This window comes from Salvia splendens, chromosome 8 (genome assembly GCF_004379255.2).
Source record: "Salvia splendens isolate huo1 chromosome 8, SspV2, whole genome shotgun sequence".
Classification (NCBI taxonomy): domain Eukaryota; kingdom Viridiplantae; phylum Streptophyta; class Magnoliopsida; order Lamiales; family Lamiaceae; genus Salvia; species Salvia splendens.
This window is the reverse complement of record NC_056039.1, coordinates 12,973,442-12,990,333: the sequence shown is the minus strand read 5'-3', so window position 1 is coordinate 12,990,333 and position 16,892 is coordinate 12,973,442. Positions and strand designations below refer to the sequence as shown.

Genomic DNA, 16,892 nt, shown 5'->3' with positions numbered 1-16,892 from the left:
TGGTTAAATATAAATAATAAAATTAACATTTTTATTTCTTAACGGATAACTCAAACTCGACCCTAACTCAACGCGATATCACCGGGTTTTATCGGGTTGACCCTATAAGAACCTAAACCCAAAAATTATGTGTTTCATGTCAGATTAGCGTATCGGGTCAAATTGCCAGCCCTAAACGAAGGAATGAAAAGAATGATGAGTTAAGAAAATGAAGAGAAAATGTAAATAGAAATTGGAGGGTACAATAATCGAGACAAAGATTTGTAACTTACCCAAATTGACCATAACTCCATCCGTCCTCAATTAGGAGTCTCGTTTTTCTATTTTAGTCTGTCTGTAATTAGGAGTCATGATTCATAATTACCATAAATGGTAAAGTGGTCTCACATTCCACCAACTAATTTCATTCACATATCATTTAAAACGAATATATACAAGTGAAACTCATATTCCACTAACTTTCTTCCACCCACTTTTTCTTAACATTTCTTAAAACTCGTGTCGAAAAAAAAGTGGGACTCCTATTTGCGGAGGGAGGGAGTAGTTTGCTAGTCGAAACATAGGTTTATCAGTGGGTTTCATGTGAGCCAGATACAAGACACGAGCCACATGAAAATTTAACATAGCTATCAAGCGTATAATTTAATCCTAATAAATCTTATTATCGTAAGAGCATCCGCAATGGGGCGGACGATGCCCGATGAATCGTCCGCGGACGATAGGGCATCGTCCGCCCACTGTGGGTGACGTGAACGATGGCACGGACGATGCAACACTTTTTTATTTTTATTTTTTTTAATTCCGGAAAATTTATTTATATAAATACCCCATACCCCACCTTCATTTGTAATCTTTCCATTAACTTTTCCACACTCAAATTACACTATAAAATGAATTTCGGTGAATACCCAAGTCCGAATAGTCTGATGTTTGGGGGTGGTGCACGTTGCCGAATACCTCCAGGGGATGATCTAATGCTCTAATATAGCCACCAAACAATGCATAAGGAGAGCAATATGGAATTCCATTGCGATATTGAGCCCAATGTGTATCAATTTACATAACACTTTGAAGAAATCGTGCTTTTAACGATTTATTCGAACACGGTAAAGCCAGCCCTACAACAAGCCTGCAAATTCCAGTTTTCTCTTCATATCCATTCCTGTCGCCCCTCTCTCTCTCTCTCTAGGTATCGTTTTGATTCAGCGTTCTCTATATTTGCATGAACATTTTGGTATGCGAGTTCAATTTGACATATCAATTACATCGACGACAATTCTAGATTCCAATAGTTTGTTTATATTTGTATCGAACAACTAATCTGAGCTAAAGCATTGCTGAAAATATTTGTATTCAGTTGTATTTACTTAGCATTTGGCATTTCTATCGATGAAGCAATGCTCAACTGATCGAGAAAATGTTGCTGATGTTGTTAATTTTTTCAGATAAATAATTAAGGAAAGATGGGGATCATAGAAAAGATTAAAGAAATTGAAGCCGAGATGGCTCGGACTCAGAAAAATAAAGCCACAGGTGAATTCCATACCCCTGCTTTAGCTAAGCAGCTGTGTTGTATTTGTGTTTCGTTGTTCTGAATTTAGTGTTGATGCTGACATTTTATGTGCAACTTATTTCTCAGAATATCATTTGGGTCAGCTCAAGGCTAAGATAGCAAAGCTGAGGACACAACTGTTGGAGCCTCCAAAAGTATGCAACCTTGTGATTTTGTTTTTGGGGTGAAAATTAAAAAGAATCATTACTTTGTCTCATTTGCAAGTCACTGATATTCTGATAATGCTTTGATGGTGGATCAGGGGGCTAGTGGAGGCGGTGAGGGCTTTGAAGTTTCAAAATACGGGCATGGCCGTGTCGCACTTATAGGTTTTCCCAGGTTGGTCATGAGATTATGTTAGGACAAATGCATTGAAGAATTTAGATTATGATAATTTACTTTGATGACAAGTGAGTTATTCTTTGGTATTTTCTCATTTTGTACAATGGGATTGACTGCCATGTCATTCTTTGTTAGTTCATCAGATTGTCCCTTAAGTTATACCTTTTCATTTCCGTGCCATTTTTAAATTCTAAAGGTATGTTTAATTTGTTTTCTCTTAGTGTTGGAAAATCAACACTTTTGACTATGTTGACGGGAACACATTCAGAAGCTGCATCATATGAGTTCACCACACTTACCTGTATACCGGGTATTATTCACTATAATGACACAAAAATTCAGCTGCTTGATCTTCCTGGAATTATAGAAGGTGCATCTGAAGGAAAAGGTCGTGGTAGGCAGGTAATTATAGATGCAGTTGATGCTATTACTTGATGCCTAGTTAGACAGAATGGGACATGCACATGGCTGACTTCCCTGTGGAAGAGGGAAGATTGTCGGGTTTAACCCATTCTGCTCCCCCTTTTCCCCAACAAGGAAAATACTCGTAACAATACTGTGATGATACACACCCTGACATGAACTTCTTGTTATTCAGGTAATTGCGGTTGCCAAATCATCTGATCTTGTATTGATGGTTCTGGATGCCTCCAAAGTAAGTCGTATCTGTATCAACTGCTGCTGGATATTACTGTATTTTCCTATAATCTTGAACGGCACTTGTCTCAGTATCATCTTCAGTATTGATATTTCTGTGGGATGCTTTCACTGTTAAGATATTTGTTTGCAAGCCCTCGGTAACGGAGTTTCCCCCTCCCCCCAAACACAAAGCACTTTGACTGTATACTTCAGAAAAATGTTATGAAAGCAGTATTAGTGACATGCTGATATTACATGACTGCTATTAATGGCCTTTTAGGTTGCTGCATTGTAAGCTTAAATACATCATTAGTATTTCCTTGGTGCAAAAGAAGATGTTAGAGCAATGTATCTTTTTCTGGCATTACTACTTGTTAGTAGCCTTGATAATTTAGTCTGAACTTGCTCATTGATATTTTGTGAATTTACACGACTGGCTTTTGTTTTGTGCTTTTACTTAGCATTTCTAGCTCTGTGAAATTTCACATTGATATGATTAAGTAATTATGGAATTTTGATTTTGTTGTGAGTAATTTGTAGTTATATGATATCTTCGTTCAGCTATCGCTGCATCTAATTTTTTCTTTTGTCCTGAAAATATAGAGTGAAGGGCATCGGCAAATCCTAACAAAGGAATTGGAAGCAGTTGGCTTGCGTTTAAACAAAACCCCACCTCAAGTAATGTATTTTTGAACTTTCTCCAGCGTATCTTAGGTTGTAGCATTTATTTGCAAGGGCTACTTAAAACTCAAATGTTTGCTTTTAAGCCTTGTCGGCTGATCCTTTTTGGGAGGAATAAAGCTTGAACATTCTGAAACCTATTCATGCTAAATGACTGGTCCCTATCCAGACAAAACTTGTACTCCCTCCGTCCCACTTTAGACTCAGGTTTTAAGAAATGTAAAGGAAAGTTGGTGAAAAAAGATAGTGGAACGTGGGTCCTACTTTTATATATTAGTTTTATAATAAAATGTGAGTGGAAAAAGGTTAGTGGAATGTGGGGCCTATTACCATTTATGGAATATTCCAACCGGGACTACTAAAGTGGGACACCGAAAAATGGTAAACCGGGACTCCTAAAGTGGGACGGAGGGAGTAATTGAATAAATCTTTTTGGGGAAGTAGAGTGAGCATTTCCTCAAAGATTTGACTACTAGCTTGTCTCATAATTGATGTGTGTCTGATACTTCTTGATGGCAGATATACTTCAAAAAGAAGAAGACTGGGGGAATTTCTTTCAATAGTACGTTACCGTTGACTCATGTGGATGAGAAGCTTTGCTATCAAATATTACACGAGTACAAGATTCACAATGCTGAGGTTACTACTCATCCCCAAACAGAAACAAACACGCAATAATTTCCCTCCCTATCTTTCCCTCTCCCCTTAACAAAGTTGAAAAGTTTATTTATGCACAGATGAGTATGGAAATCAACGTTTGTTTTAGTTATCATTTCACATTAAATGACATCTTATTTAATAAATGGGGATATGCATGCTTGAAAGTCATTGTTTTCTTAGAGTACAGAGCAAATATGATTTTGTTTTGCACATCTGTGTGATGTCTGTTCACACTACAAGTTACTTTATCTGTTGGAAAGACCTTAAGATTGTTGTAAACATATTAACATTTCATTTCATCTAAAATGTGTAAATTTCCTCTCCAGAAGCGCTGATCTTCTTAATGTAAGGAAAATATAAAATCCCTTCTGTATAATTCTAATTATGCCCTAACACAGGATTACCAGTTACTAAGTACACAGATAAAAACTGCTTGAATGCGAAACACAAGCAGCGGATATTCACTTCAATGTGTATAGTCCTTGAGCTAGAATGTTTCAAATCTCATAGGAAATTATCTTCTTCATTGTTTGTGCTCCAGCTATCTGATACTGCAGACTCTGTTTCGGTTTTGTCTTTTGTGTTATGACATATGAAATGTTGACCTGTAATGCCTAAACTATGTACTAGGGCTGTGAATCTTGTTGACAGTGCTTTTCTACGTTAATGTTTACAAGGTTTTGTTTCGTGAAGATGCGACCGTGGATGATTTGATAGATGTTATTGAGGGCAACCGCAAGTACATAAAGTGTGTATATGTCTACAACAAGATAGATGTTATTGGTATTGATGATGTGGACAGATTAGCTCGACAGCCCAATTCAATTGTCATTAGTTGCAATCTGAAGGTATTTGTTTGTTCCTGTATATACTTTTCCACCTATCATTTATATTGTCCCACCTATCATATACAATCTGATAGGCAGTACCATGTGGCCTCAAACAACATTCACTTCTCTTGCTTAACATTGTGTGGTTATGTCATTCCAACAGCTCAATCTGGATAGACTGCTCGCAAGAATGTGGGAAGAGATGGGTCTTGTTAGAATATATACAAAGCCTCAAGGCCAGCAACCAGATTTTGCAGACCCGTGTGTCCTTTCTGCTGTATGTCTCATAGTATCTTATACACTTACGATACATGCATGCTTGTATTGGGAGGGGGCAAAATATACGTAAGGTAATTTTGAAATATAAGAAGGGGCAACTAGTGAATATATACATATATGAAAAAAATTGTAATTTTGTATGCAAATATAGTATGGTGGAGAGGGGGTGAGGACTGAGGAGGCATTTTTGCCCCTTCTAGCTAAAGGCTATGTACACCCCTGCATGCATGTGCTTTTTTGTGAAGCAGTCTTCCCGTTCCTGATAAAGTTACTATGTTTTCTACACATTGACAATGATTGGATTTTTATTTCAGGGTAGAGGTGGTTGCACTGTTGAAGATTTTTGTAATTACCTTCATCGGAGCCTGGTAAAAGAAGTTAAGTATGTGCTAGCGTGGGGCACAAGTGCAAGGCACTACCCTCAGCATTGTGGTCTTAGTCATATTCTTAATGATGAAGATGTGGTACAAGTGGTTAAGAAAAAGGTACTTGAGCTTTGCTAACCTTGCCTCTTCTCATTGGTCTCGATGAATACGATAATAATATATTATGCTCAATAACTGGTAAGATTATATATGGAAGCTAAAATTTTGTTGGACGGTCAAAATAGCATATTCCACCAAACTTGGAGTAATGCTCAATAACATTGATGCATATGTTATAGTAGGATTTGCTAAATTAGGATTACATATAAATCATCTTACTTTGAGCCCGATGAGCTAGAACTAAACAACTACATGTTGGATTTTCTCATTGTTTGGATATAATCTGTTTTATTAATTATAACTCTGGTCCTTAACTGACAAATGGAACCTGAACCCTGACTAATGAAACACTGTCTTATGCAGGAGAAAGAAGATGGAGGTAGAGGGCGATTTAAATCACACACAACAGGTCCTGCTCGTATTTCTGACCGAGAAAAGAAGGCCCCTTTAAAAACATGAAGTGGTGCTGGTGAGTTACCTCTAAAAGACTCTTCTCTTATATGTCGGTAGTAGACGATTATTTACTGGAGGAGAATTTCTTGGAATGCCCTGCTGAAGCTATATCTAGATTGCGATTCCTCCACATGCGGCTCAAAATAACCATTCATCATTCACAGGCTTTGATGGTTGTGATTTTTGTGTTGAAGTCTACTAAATGTAGAAGACTCAGGCGACAAATATTGGTTATGTTACAAGTTTTGGAATTTTAATTCTGCGGTTTATATTGTTATTTAGGTTTACTGTGTGTTCCCTTTTCGTGTTGAAGATGCATATTGAGCTTGTTGCATAGATCGATGATTTGTAATATGAAATGTTAAGTAAAACTTCTTGCAAGTGCTGTTCTTGAACGCATGAAATATGCTTAGTTTTTCCTATTTTCTTTTAACCCACATTTGATTATTCATTGCTTTGCTTTTGCTCTATGTTGCCTTTGGTTGAGAAAGCGGAAAATGTACATGATGATTTAACTACCTCTGATAATTGGAGTACTGCAGAAAGCTTGATAGAAACAATGGACAGTTGGGAGTTTTTTTTTAACTTTGCACTTGATGAAACGTTATTAGGAATTACTAACGAATTGTCTCTTGAATCATAGTAAAAAATATTCTTCAAGTGGATTCTCCCGCACGCGCCCCTTCTGGTGCCCATCGTCCCGTCTCCATCGCTCGACCGTCCGCGGACATCCAGTGGAGAGGGATGCCTACTGCGCCTCCTCCTCCACACTACGGAGCTGTGGATGCTTTAAGAAGCATGGAGCAAGGTTGAGTAAGAATTTGCATTATTATTGTGTATATATTTTTTATGAGGTACTATCATATTTTATTCATGTGGTTTAATGATGCATTTTACTCACCATTAACTTAATTGTTGTGGCAAGGTTAAGGTTGTTGATTTAACTATACAAGAGATGGATAATTCATTTTTTTAAGCTAGAACTGACTTACTAAGATGTATAGCATGTCTTGATCTGAGAAAATTCTCTCTCAATTCAATGATCATCAAGTCGTGCATCTTTGCTACTTTGCTACTTTATGCCCTGTGGCCTTCTTTGAGAGCGATTGTTTACATCTTCCCACCAATTTAGTAAGTTCATTGCTAATGTGCGGTGCGTTCCTTAATTCGTTGTGCTAAACAATCTGAGAAGTATTGTTACAACAATGGTCAAAACTGATAAGCATTAAGCTTTTCTATTATTCTATCGGATTATTGAGTTGACATTAGTTCTATTTGTTTCCACGGCCAGAGTTGAGAGAGCATTTTCTACAATGAAGATTATCAAAATTAATTTGCGAAATTGAATGGAAGATGAGTGCGTAAATGATTGTCTATTTGTGTATATTGAGAATGATCTTTTCCAACAATTAATAGTGAACAAATTCAATAACGTTTTCAATTGATGAGAACACTGTAATTCAGTTGCAAGTACTCTAGCAAAACACAATTATAGTATGAAAATGTTTCATTCTTTTGGATAGATGCATGTTAGTTTTATGTTACTATAAAATATATATGCATTTTTATAGTTAATGTGATTATAATTATTTATATGATTTATTTTCTATATATATATATATATGGTAGTGATCTATGGCAAACACCCCTTAACCAAATAACTAGAGAACAAATCATAGCCACAAGATTAAGAAATCAAGGGCTAGTATTAATACAAGTAATTTTAGAATTTAGAATTTAAAGGAGAAATTAGTTCTCTCAATCACAAATTTACTCCACAATAACAAGGCAGGGTATAATGGTCATTGCATAGCCAAATTTAGATAGGTGAAGGTCGAGGAGATCTCCGCCACTCGCCGGAGGAGGTGGATGGGAGACCGAAGGGGATTTCCTGAACGAAGGCGGATCGGTGTCGGATCTGGAGACGGAAGGGGATTTCCTGGTCTTGAAGAGCTTGTGGATTTTGGCGAGCTTCATGGCGGAGTAATCGGTGTTGGTGATGGGTTTAAACAAATCATATCTATCTGTTCTAGGAGGAGGGCATTCAGGAAGAGAGATCCAAGCAGGATGTATAACTCAATTGGGCTCCAAAATCAGCCGCCACACATAAGAAGAGAGGGAGGGCAGATTCAGGTTGAGGAATCCACGTTGCTACACATTCGACGCAGAACTCACATCGTCACATATCACAATGGAGAGAATTTTCTTAGACAATGATCGAAGATTCATTTCAACGCTGCTACTGTTCGGGAAGAATTTTATTGCTGCAATTCAGTAACCATGGATAGTTGCAAGGACAAACACTCATTTATTTGCTTTTTTTAAATCATTCGAACTCACTGCTATTTTGCAAATTAGTTTCTTTCTTAGGGAAATCAGCTACTGTTATTACTTGCACTGGATTTTAGTTTATTGCTTTTAGTTTGAGATGTCTTTCTCTCTCGACGAGTGCTATGGAGTCAACTTGTTAATGTATGATTTACTATCCAAGCGTATTTAGTTATTCACGTTATTTAAGTAGTTAGATTTATAGATGGTTTGTTTCCAAGCTTAAGACTCAGATATGAATTTATTATACCTATTGGTCAAGTAAAATCAGAATAAGACAAGTAAAATCAGAATAAGAGTGATGTGTTTTGTGAACAAGAGTGAAGTAAACTCATAATAAGAGTGATGTGTTTTGTGAACAAGAGTGAAGTAAACTCAGAATAAGAGTGATGTGTTTTGTGAACAAGAGTAAAGTAAAATCAAAGTAAGAGTGATGTGGCTTGTGAACAAGAGTGAAGTAAAATCACAGTAAGAGTGATGTGTCTTGTGAACAAGAGTGAAGTAAAATCAGAATAAGAGTGACGTGTTTTGTGAACAATAGTGAAGTAAAATCAGAATAATAGTGATGTGTTTTGTGAACAAGAGTGAAGTAAACTCAGAATAAGAGTGATGTGCTTTGTGAACAAGAGTGAAGTAAAATGAGAATAAGAGTGACGTGTTTTGTGAACAAGAGTGAAGTAAAATCAGAATAAGAGTGACGTGTTTTGTGAACAAGAGTGAAGTAAAATCAGAATAAGAGTGAATTAAAATTATGTTATAGTGATGTGTTTTGTAAACAACAATGAAGTAAAATAATACTAAGGGTGATGTATTTTGTTAACAAGAGTGAAGTAAACTCATGCTAATAGTGATGTGTTTTGTTAACAAGAGTGAAGTAAAATCATTCTAAGAGTGATGTGTTTTGTAAACAAGAGTGAAGTAAAATCATGTTAAGTGTGATGTGTGTTGTAAACAAGAGTGAAGTAAAATCATGCTAAGAGTGATGTGTTTTGTAAACAATAGTGAAGTAAAACCATGCTAAGAGTGATGTGTTTTGTAAATAAGAGTGAATTAAAATCATGCTAAGAGTGATGTTTTTGTAAACAAGAGTGAAGTAAATTAATGCTAAGAGTGATGTTTTTTTGTAAACAATAGTGAAGTAAATTCATGCTAAGAGTGATGTGTTTTGTAAACAAGAGTGAAGTAAAATCATGCTAAGCGTGATATGAGAATTTATCCATATTTTTATAGAGTTATCCCAAATTTAAGATCATTCAAAATTTCCAAAATATTAAGCTTATTCAAAAATCAAACATGCATAGCTACACATCCAATTCTCCACAATTATAGCGTCCATATTTACACCTTTATAGTATGTAATTTCTAATTAAGTCCATCAATAATGCCAATAAAAACCCTTGACTATATTTCTAATTTAGTCACTTTAGTTTTATGTACATTAAAAAAAATTCAAGACTACAAAGAGGAAAACGAAGTTCACCTCCTGTACAATTTCTTCGAAAATCAAGAAGCTGCCTTTCCCACATTTACAATACATTAACGATTACAAATCAAACAATTTAAATGTGAAAGTGAAAATTGATCAATTCTTATGCTTTGATGTGCATCAACTGATGATTGCAACGTATATATACACTCACACTCATTTGCATCAACTGATGATTGCAACACAGAATCACTAAAACTCACTCCGACTAATTCATCAAAAATGCGCCGCCCTTTCCTCCTCGTCGACGCCATTATCCTCCTCTCTACCACCATCACCACTACATCCGTCTTCAACATCACCATCCTCCTCGGGCGGTTCCCCGGTTTGAGCAATTCAACTAGCTGCTCTCCAGCACCCATGTCGCCGAGCAAGTGAACAGCCGCCTCACCATCACGGTCCTCGGCCTCCCAACGACCGCATCGAAACCCTAATGTAGCTCCCCGAGGACGTCCAGAAGAGCATCGAAGGAGATTTGGTAGCAGATTTGGAAGGAGAATACAGCTCAAATTCCTCCTCCTCGTTGGCCAGACACTCCGCCACGGTGCCCCTGCACCCCGATCTAACCGCTGGCATCACCCACCCCGTTTCCCCCGGTGGAGGAGGGCGTCGCCATGCAATTTTTATTAATAGAACAACTCTTCAAGGATGATCCTCGCATTAACTTTTCTTCCGCTGCCAGCCCTCCCAACAATCCAGAAAATGCCATAGTCGCATGGCCTCACAAGTCACACCTCCAACTAGCTTTTTCTTAATGCCACTAATCTCATCGGAGATTCCAACCATCTCTACTCCGAAATCCCTAATTGACGAAAAATCTGATGTGATTTTAAATTTCATAATGTAATTGTCAAATATACCCTTAGCCTATTTTTTATTATTAAAATAAATAATATTTGTTCCATTAAGATGTGTGGCTGAGATTTGTTCTCTAGTTATACACTTAAGATTAGTTATATCTTGATCACTAACCTCTATATATATATATATATATATATATATATATATATATATATATATATATATATATATATATATAGGGAGATGATCAAAATAAGTATGTGTTTAAATCCAGAAATGCAGACCAAATCTTGGCCCTAGGATTAGATGATCTAATGGTCAATAATTAACAAAAAACACGGAAGGTCATAATTAAGCAATTTTAGGTCATATTATAATATTTGGGTTTAATGTCATGCTAAGATCGTTTTAGGTCATGCTTTGTTAGCATGACCTAAAAATTACCTAATTATGACCTAAAAGTGACCTAATTATGATATTGTTCTGCGTTTCTGTATTTAAATCTAGTTTTGCATAGATCAAAACCCTATATATATATATATATATATATATATATATATATATATATATATATATATATATATATATATATATAGGTTAGTGATAAAAAAATAACTAATTTTAAGTGTATAACTAGAGAACAAATCTCAGTCACACATCTTAATGAAACAAATATTATTTATTTTAATAATAGAAAATATGTTGAGGGTATTTTTGGAAATTACATTATGAATTTAAACATGCGATCAAATCACCCCAAGCAATCCGAGATCTCTACATTGCTTTGCAGACTTGATTTTTCCCAATTTCTGTGATAGTAGATTCTACAATTTTATCCAACAATTATCGACAAAATTTTCGATGCGAGAGTCATGAAAACACAGAGAATCTGAATAATTAAGTTCATTCGATTGATATATGGAGAATTATTTAAGATGGAAAATAGATAGGTTACAGAAGTACCAGAAAATCATTCCATAAAACAAAATTTCATGAAATTTCTATCAATATCTCGGCGAAGCCAAGCAGAGAGGAATTCGAGTGGATTGCTTTTGAGAAATCATGAGATTCTCCGGTGAGAGCGGCAGCAAAGGAGCCGCCATGAGAGGGGACATTCTACGCGTCAGGGGATCCGGAGCAGAAAATAGGAGAACCGAGTGGATTGCTGTATTCTGAGATACAGTTTTGTTCACAAACAGAAATATTCGGAACCTACCGGAATGAAAGCATGTCTTTTTCAATGGGACGTGGTATATCTTTATATATAAAAAAATATTTTTAGTTACTATTAATTCAAATAGTCTTAACTGCATTTTTTGGATCTCGTTACATATAACATAAGATGTATATTTGCTTATAATTCAATTATAATAATAGTAACTAATAAACTATTTTTGTTGTATTTTGGCAGGCTACTCAACCTTCTAAAGATGTGACGGGGAACCTGAGTTATTATAAAGCTTTTGCAGTGAATTAAGAAAGAATGTATTTTAGTATGATGATTATCATAAATCGCGTTTTGTTTTGTTAGAATATAACATCATTCTTATTATGATTTTACTTCACTCTTGTTCACAAAACACATCACTCTTATTATGATTTTACTTCACTCTTGTTCACAAAACACGTCACTCTTATTATGATTTTACTTCACTCTTGTTCACAAAACACATCACTCTTATTATGATTTTACTTCACTCTTGTTCACAAAACACGTCACTCTTATTATGATTTTACTTCACTCTTGTTCACAAAACACGTCAATCTTATTATGATTTTACTTCACTCATGTTCACAAAACACATCACTCTTATTATGATTTTACTTCACTCTTGTTTAGGGGAGAGCAAAAAAACCAGAAACCGAATATCCGAACCGAACCAAACCGAAAATTTGAAATTCGGTTCGGTTATTTCGGTTTTTCGGTTCGGTTCGGGTGAAGAAAAAAAACCAAAAAACCGAATAACCGAATTATATATATATTCTATTAATTTAATATATTATATTATATATAATATATAGTATATTCTTTTAATAAATTCTACTATATTATATATACTATATGTATTATTAATTTTATATTATATATAAATATTCTATTAGTATATATAAAATAAAATAAATTACACACACATATATATATTAATATTATATTTATTTTTTCGGGTTTTTCGGTTTTTTCGGTTTTGTTCGGGTTTTTCGGTTTTTTAAGTTCGATTTTCGGTTTTTCGGTTTAGGTTTTTCGGGTTCGGTTCGGTTTGGATTTTGAACTAAATTTGGTTTTTCGGTTTTGGTTCGGTTTTGACAAAAAACCGAACCGAAACCCGAATGCACACCCCTACTCTTGTTCACAAAACACATCACTCTTATTATGATTTTACATCACTCTTGTTCACAAAACACATCACTCTTATTATGATTTTAGTTCACTCTTGTTCACAAAACACGTCACTATTATTATGATTTTACTTCACTCTTGTTCACAAAACACGTCACTCTTATTATGATTTTACTTCACTCATGTTCACAAAACACATCACTCTTATTATGATTTTACTTCACTCTTGTTCATAAAACACATCACTCTTATTATGATTTTACTTCACTCTTCTTTACAAAACATGTCACTTTTATTATGATTTTACTTCACTCTTGTTCACAAAACACATCACTCTTATTATGATTTTACTTCACTCTTGTTCACAAAACACATCACTCTTATTATGGTTTTACTTCACTCTTGTTCACAAAACACAAACACATCACTCTTATTGTGATTTTACCTCACTCTTGTTCACAAAACACATCACTCTTAACATAATTTTACTTCACTATTGTTTATAAAACGCATCACTCTTATTATGATTTTACTTCACTATTGTTAACAAAACACATCACTATTAGAATTTACAATTTCCTTTTTTTCACATTTACATTTTACACGCACAAAAAAATGTACAATTCCCATTAATTTTCTTACTTGCAAATAGGGAAATAGTAGAGCATATACTGTCTATTAATTTGCTTACTTGCAAAACTATCTAAAAGATTATCAATATCTTTCCATAATCGAAGCATCCACAAACTAAACACAAAAAAAGCGTTCGACGAAATGTCTTACCGAAAAAGCGAGAGAGTAATAGTATTTCCAGAAACAGAGGGGAAAAGTGGATTTTTATGCAGTCTGCAAACGGTGAGAATTTTGATGAAATACAAAAGCAAGAAGGAAAACTTGGCGCAGTGCTTCACAGTGTTGTTTACAAAACGCAAAACACAAAGGAGTGGATGTTGACGACTGGATAGCTACGGCGACGACGATGTCGATTGATTGAATGCGGTTTAATTTCCATAACATAGAGGAGGAGAAGAGAGAAGAAGAATCACAGGTTCCTTTTCAAATGAATTTAATTTGCCAACCTAACCTGATGTTGGAGTAAATTCAATTGGCTATGCAACGACCATAATACCCCTGTCTCGTTATTATGGAGTAAATTTGTGATTGAGGGAACTAATTCCTCCTTAAATTCGAAAATTAATAATAGCCCTTGATTTTTTTAATCTTGTGGCTATGATTTGTTCTCTAGTTATTTGGTTAAGAGGTATTTGTCATAGATCACTACTCTATTAAACATATAGCAAAAGCTCTATTAATATTTAAATTGCTTGAACTATACAAAATCAGTCCCTTTGCATAATATTGTGAAGATGAGTAGTTTGATAAAGCGGTAGTTCTTTCATTCCAATGGCCGATAGATTTTCCAATTCAAACAAATCCGAACTCGCGCAGCTCGCTCCGTCAAACTCATCATCCCCGTCGTCAAAACCTCGTTTTTCATCGCTAAAAATATCGAATTCACACCCCAATATTTGATCCTTGTTCTTCATAAGCTCTTCATCAATGGCATCTAAGATTGAATCTATGTCGTCGCTGTTCCCGGTTCGGAGCAATGGTTTGTGGCGACAATCTTCGTCACTCGCCGGAAAAAACCTAATCGACGGCTTCATTAACGAAGGAGTCGTGCTCGTGCTCGTGGCCGTGTGGCTGGAGAGCGAGAATGATGACGGCGGCGAGTTGTCTGGGAATTTCTGTTTCTTTAAGGTTCCGGTAGAAAAGAGTGAGTTTAAGAAGGCGGCGACTTTTCCGGAGGGAGAAATCGGCTGCTTCACGCTCTTGTATATTTTGAGCGCTTTCAGTTTTGTCTTCACTAATCTGCTCTCGCTCTTCGACTTGTGATCCGATCTGTCGCTGAAACCTCGCCAATTAATTCCTGAATCGTCGCAGTTTCTGAGGTTCTCCGTTGGCAGGGACTTGGCCTCGAAAGAGGAGAAGAAACCGCCACTGCAGCTGGAACCGGAGCTCGAACATTTCCCACACTGTTGGAAGAAAGTAATGGAGTTAAAACTAAAATATCATATACTTGGCACAGATTTAAGGAGCAGGAGTCTCATTTTTATATATTAATTTATATTAGAATTTGAGTGGAATGAGTTAGTACAGTATGAGACTCACCGACTAAAAGTAGAAAAAAAAGGTAAATACTCTCTCTATCCCATTAAAAATGAAATGTTTTCCTTTTTGGATTGTTCCATTAAATAAAACATTTCCTAAAATAGAAACAACTCTATCTCTACTTTTTCATCTGTATTACTTTACTCTCTCTTCATTAACTCACAAAACAACACTACATAAAATCATATGCCGACTCCCAAACGTTTCATATTTAATGGGATGGAGAGAGTATGTCTTTAAATAGCAGACACTCCGAATTAGCAAAATGTGTTAGATTTTGACGGACGCAGAGAGTATGAGAGAGAAAGAGAAAATGTAGATAGAGTAATATAGTATATAGTATGAGAGGAACTTTTCATTTTGGACAAGATCATTTTCTTTGGACACCTCGAGAAAGGGATACACTTCAAAAATATCATATTTTAAGTTCACAACATCCTTCCAACTACATGCTCCCACATGACACTTATAAGCAACAAAACAGCTTTATTAAGCAACATACTTAGTGGATGACTTAGATGATCAGATTGCATAAAAGACAATTTATGTTGCATTAAATGCACTTTATTTTGCATTTTAGTCTAAAATGCAAAATAAAGTGCATTTAATGCAACATAAACTGTCATTTATGCAATATGAGGTAATTCTTTTATGTCATCCTTTCTTGCTTAATTATGTTGCATCTACTTGCCACATGACAGTATGTGGTTGGAAGGATATTGTAACTCTAAGGATGAAAGGAACTAGTACTCCCCTTAGAGATATATAGAAAAATGCGACTATTTTTCATAGAACGAGAAAAAGGGTGGAAACCTGTAGATGAGGGCGGGAGAATTTGTCGACCCATGTGTGGGTGCGTTGGTAATTGGCCATGTCTTCGTCTCTCTTATTCCTCATTAATGTCTAAATTTTCTCTCAATGGAATTGTTCCAATCTATCTTTGAATTTTTCTAACTAAAAGGCGACCAGACCACCCATTTATAGAAAAGAGAAAAGCGTGTGGGGACAGGAGATCTTAAATGTCGAGAGAAAGAGACAAGAGCAGTCATGCGATGTGGGATAAGAGTAGAGGTTGGTTGTGTGTAATGAGAGCTCAAGAGCACGCTTGACTATAAGAGAGACATAATATGTTTTTTCCATGCATGCGTGGCTAAATAAATCAGGAATTGTGGACCTAAATTTCTTCTTATATTATTAATCGCCCTAAATTTTCTTCACATAATAATCTACATATATTAAAATAGGGTAGCGATCAATGCCATAACCAACCGAACTATTAGATCAAAACATGAAGGCTGAAATTGAGCGGAGTTTGAAAATACAAAAATCATTTTAAGAGTGTTTTGGTTCATTCCAAAAGTAAAATTGTCTGTTTTACCAATCATTTGAACTAAAACGCAATTAAAATGTATCATTTCCGTACCTAACACGCTATTAAATGACCCCCGAACTGTATAATGTTAACTAAATGGATTTGGTCTATATTTATTAAATGAACTAAAACATCCTTAAATACACCTTTTTCTCTATAAAATGACTCTCGAACTGTATAATTTAAATTATATGAATGTGGTCTCTAATTATTAAAAGTGTATATTACTCCTCGAACTGTAAAAATTTTAAAATTCAATCTCATCTCTAGTTGTGAACTCTATAAAAATATTGTCCATCCAGTTTCATCATAAGTGAGACATTTCTTTTGGATACACAATTTAAGAAAATGGTATTGGTAGAGTTAATTGAAGAGAGAGTACAATAGAGAAGTGAAGAGAAAATAAAGTAAAAGAGTGATTATAGTAAGAGTGAGTTAAAGTACTTTTTGGCTAAAAAACAAAATAGATATAAG

At 35.3% G+C, this 16,892-nt stretch overlaps 2 protein-coding genes across 3 annotated transcripts; one reads left to right on the top strand and one right to left on the bottom strand.

Moving 5' to 3' along the window:
• Positions 1 to 1,036: 1,036 nt before the first annotated feature.
• LOC121743170 (developmentally-regulated G-protein 1) lies at positions 1,037 to 6,983 on the top strand. Of its 2 annotated transcripts, XM_042136397.1 has the most exons (13): positions 1,037 to 1,189; positions 1,446 to 1,533; positions 1,640 to 1,707; positions 1,815 to 1,891; positions 2,116 to 2,296; positions 2,493 to 2,549; positions 3,137 to 3,211; positions 3,734 to 3,853; positions 4,552 to 4,722; positions 4,868 to 4,981; positions 5,298 to 5,468; positions 5,832 to 5,937; positions 6,565 to 6,983. In XM_042136397.1, the coding sequence occupies exons 2-12, from the start codon at positions 1,464 to 1,466 to the stop codon at positions 5,925 to 5,927; spliced, it is 1,200 nt and encodes a 399-aa protein (XP_041992331.1). In that variant the 5' UTR covers positions 1,037 to 1,189; positions 1,446 to 1,463; the 3' UTR covers positions 5,928 to 5,937; positions 6,565 to 6,983. The 2 variants fall into 2 exon arrangements, with proteins under 2 accessions (XP_041992331.1, XP_041992332.1); XM_042136398.1 differs by lacking the exons at positions 5,832 to 5,937; positions 6,565 to 6,983 and having other exon boundaries at positions 4,868 to 5,054; positions 5,298 to 5,430.
• A 7,192-nt stretch (positions 6,984 to 14,175) lies between these two features.
• Positions 14,176 to 15,977, bottom strand: LOC121743461 (protein BIG GRAIN 1-like B). The gene is made up of 2 exons (XM_042136767.1): positions 15,860 to 15,977; positions 14,176 to 14,910 (listed from the first exon to the last, which is right to left on the bottom strand). Exons 1-2 carry the CDS (start codon positions 15,941 to 15,943, stop codon positions 14,215 to 14,217), a joined length of 780 nt encoding a protein of 259 aa, XP_041992701.1. The 5' UTR covers positions 15,944 to 15,977; the 3' UTR covers positions 14,176 to 14,214.
• Between the last annotated feature and the right edge of the window lie 915 nt (positions 15,978 to 16,892).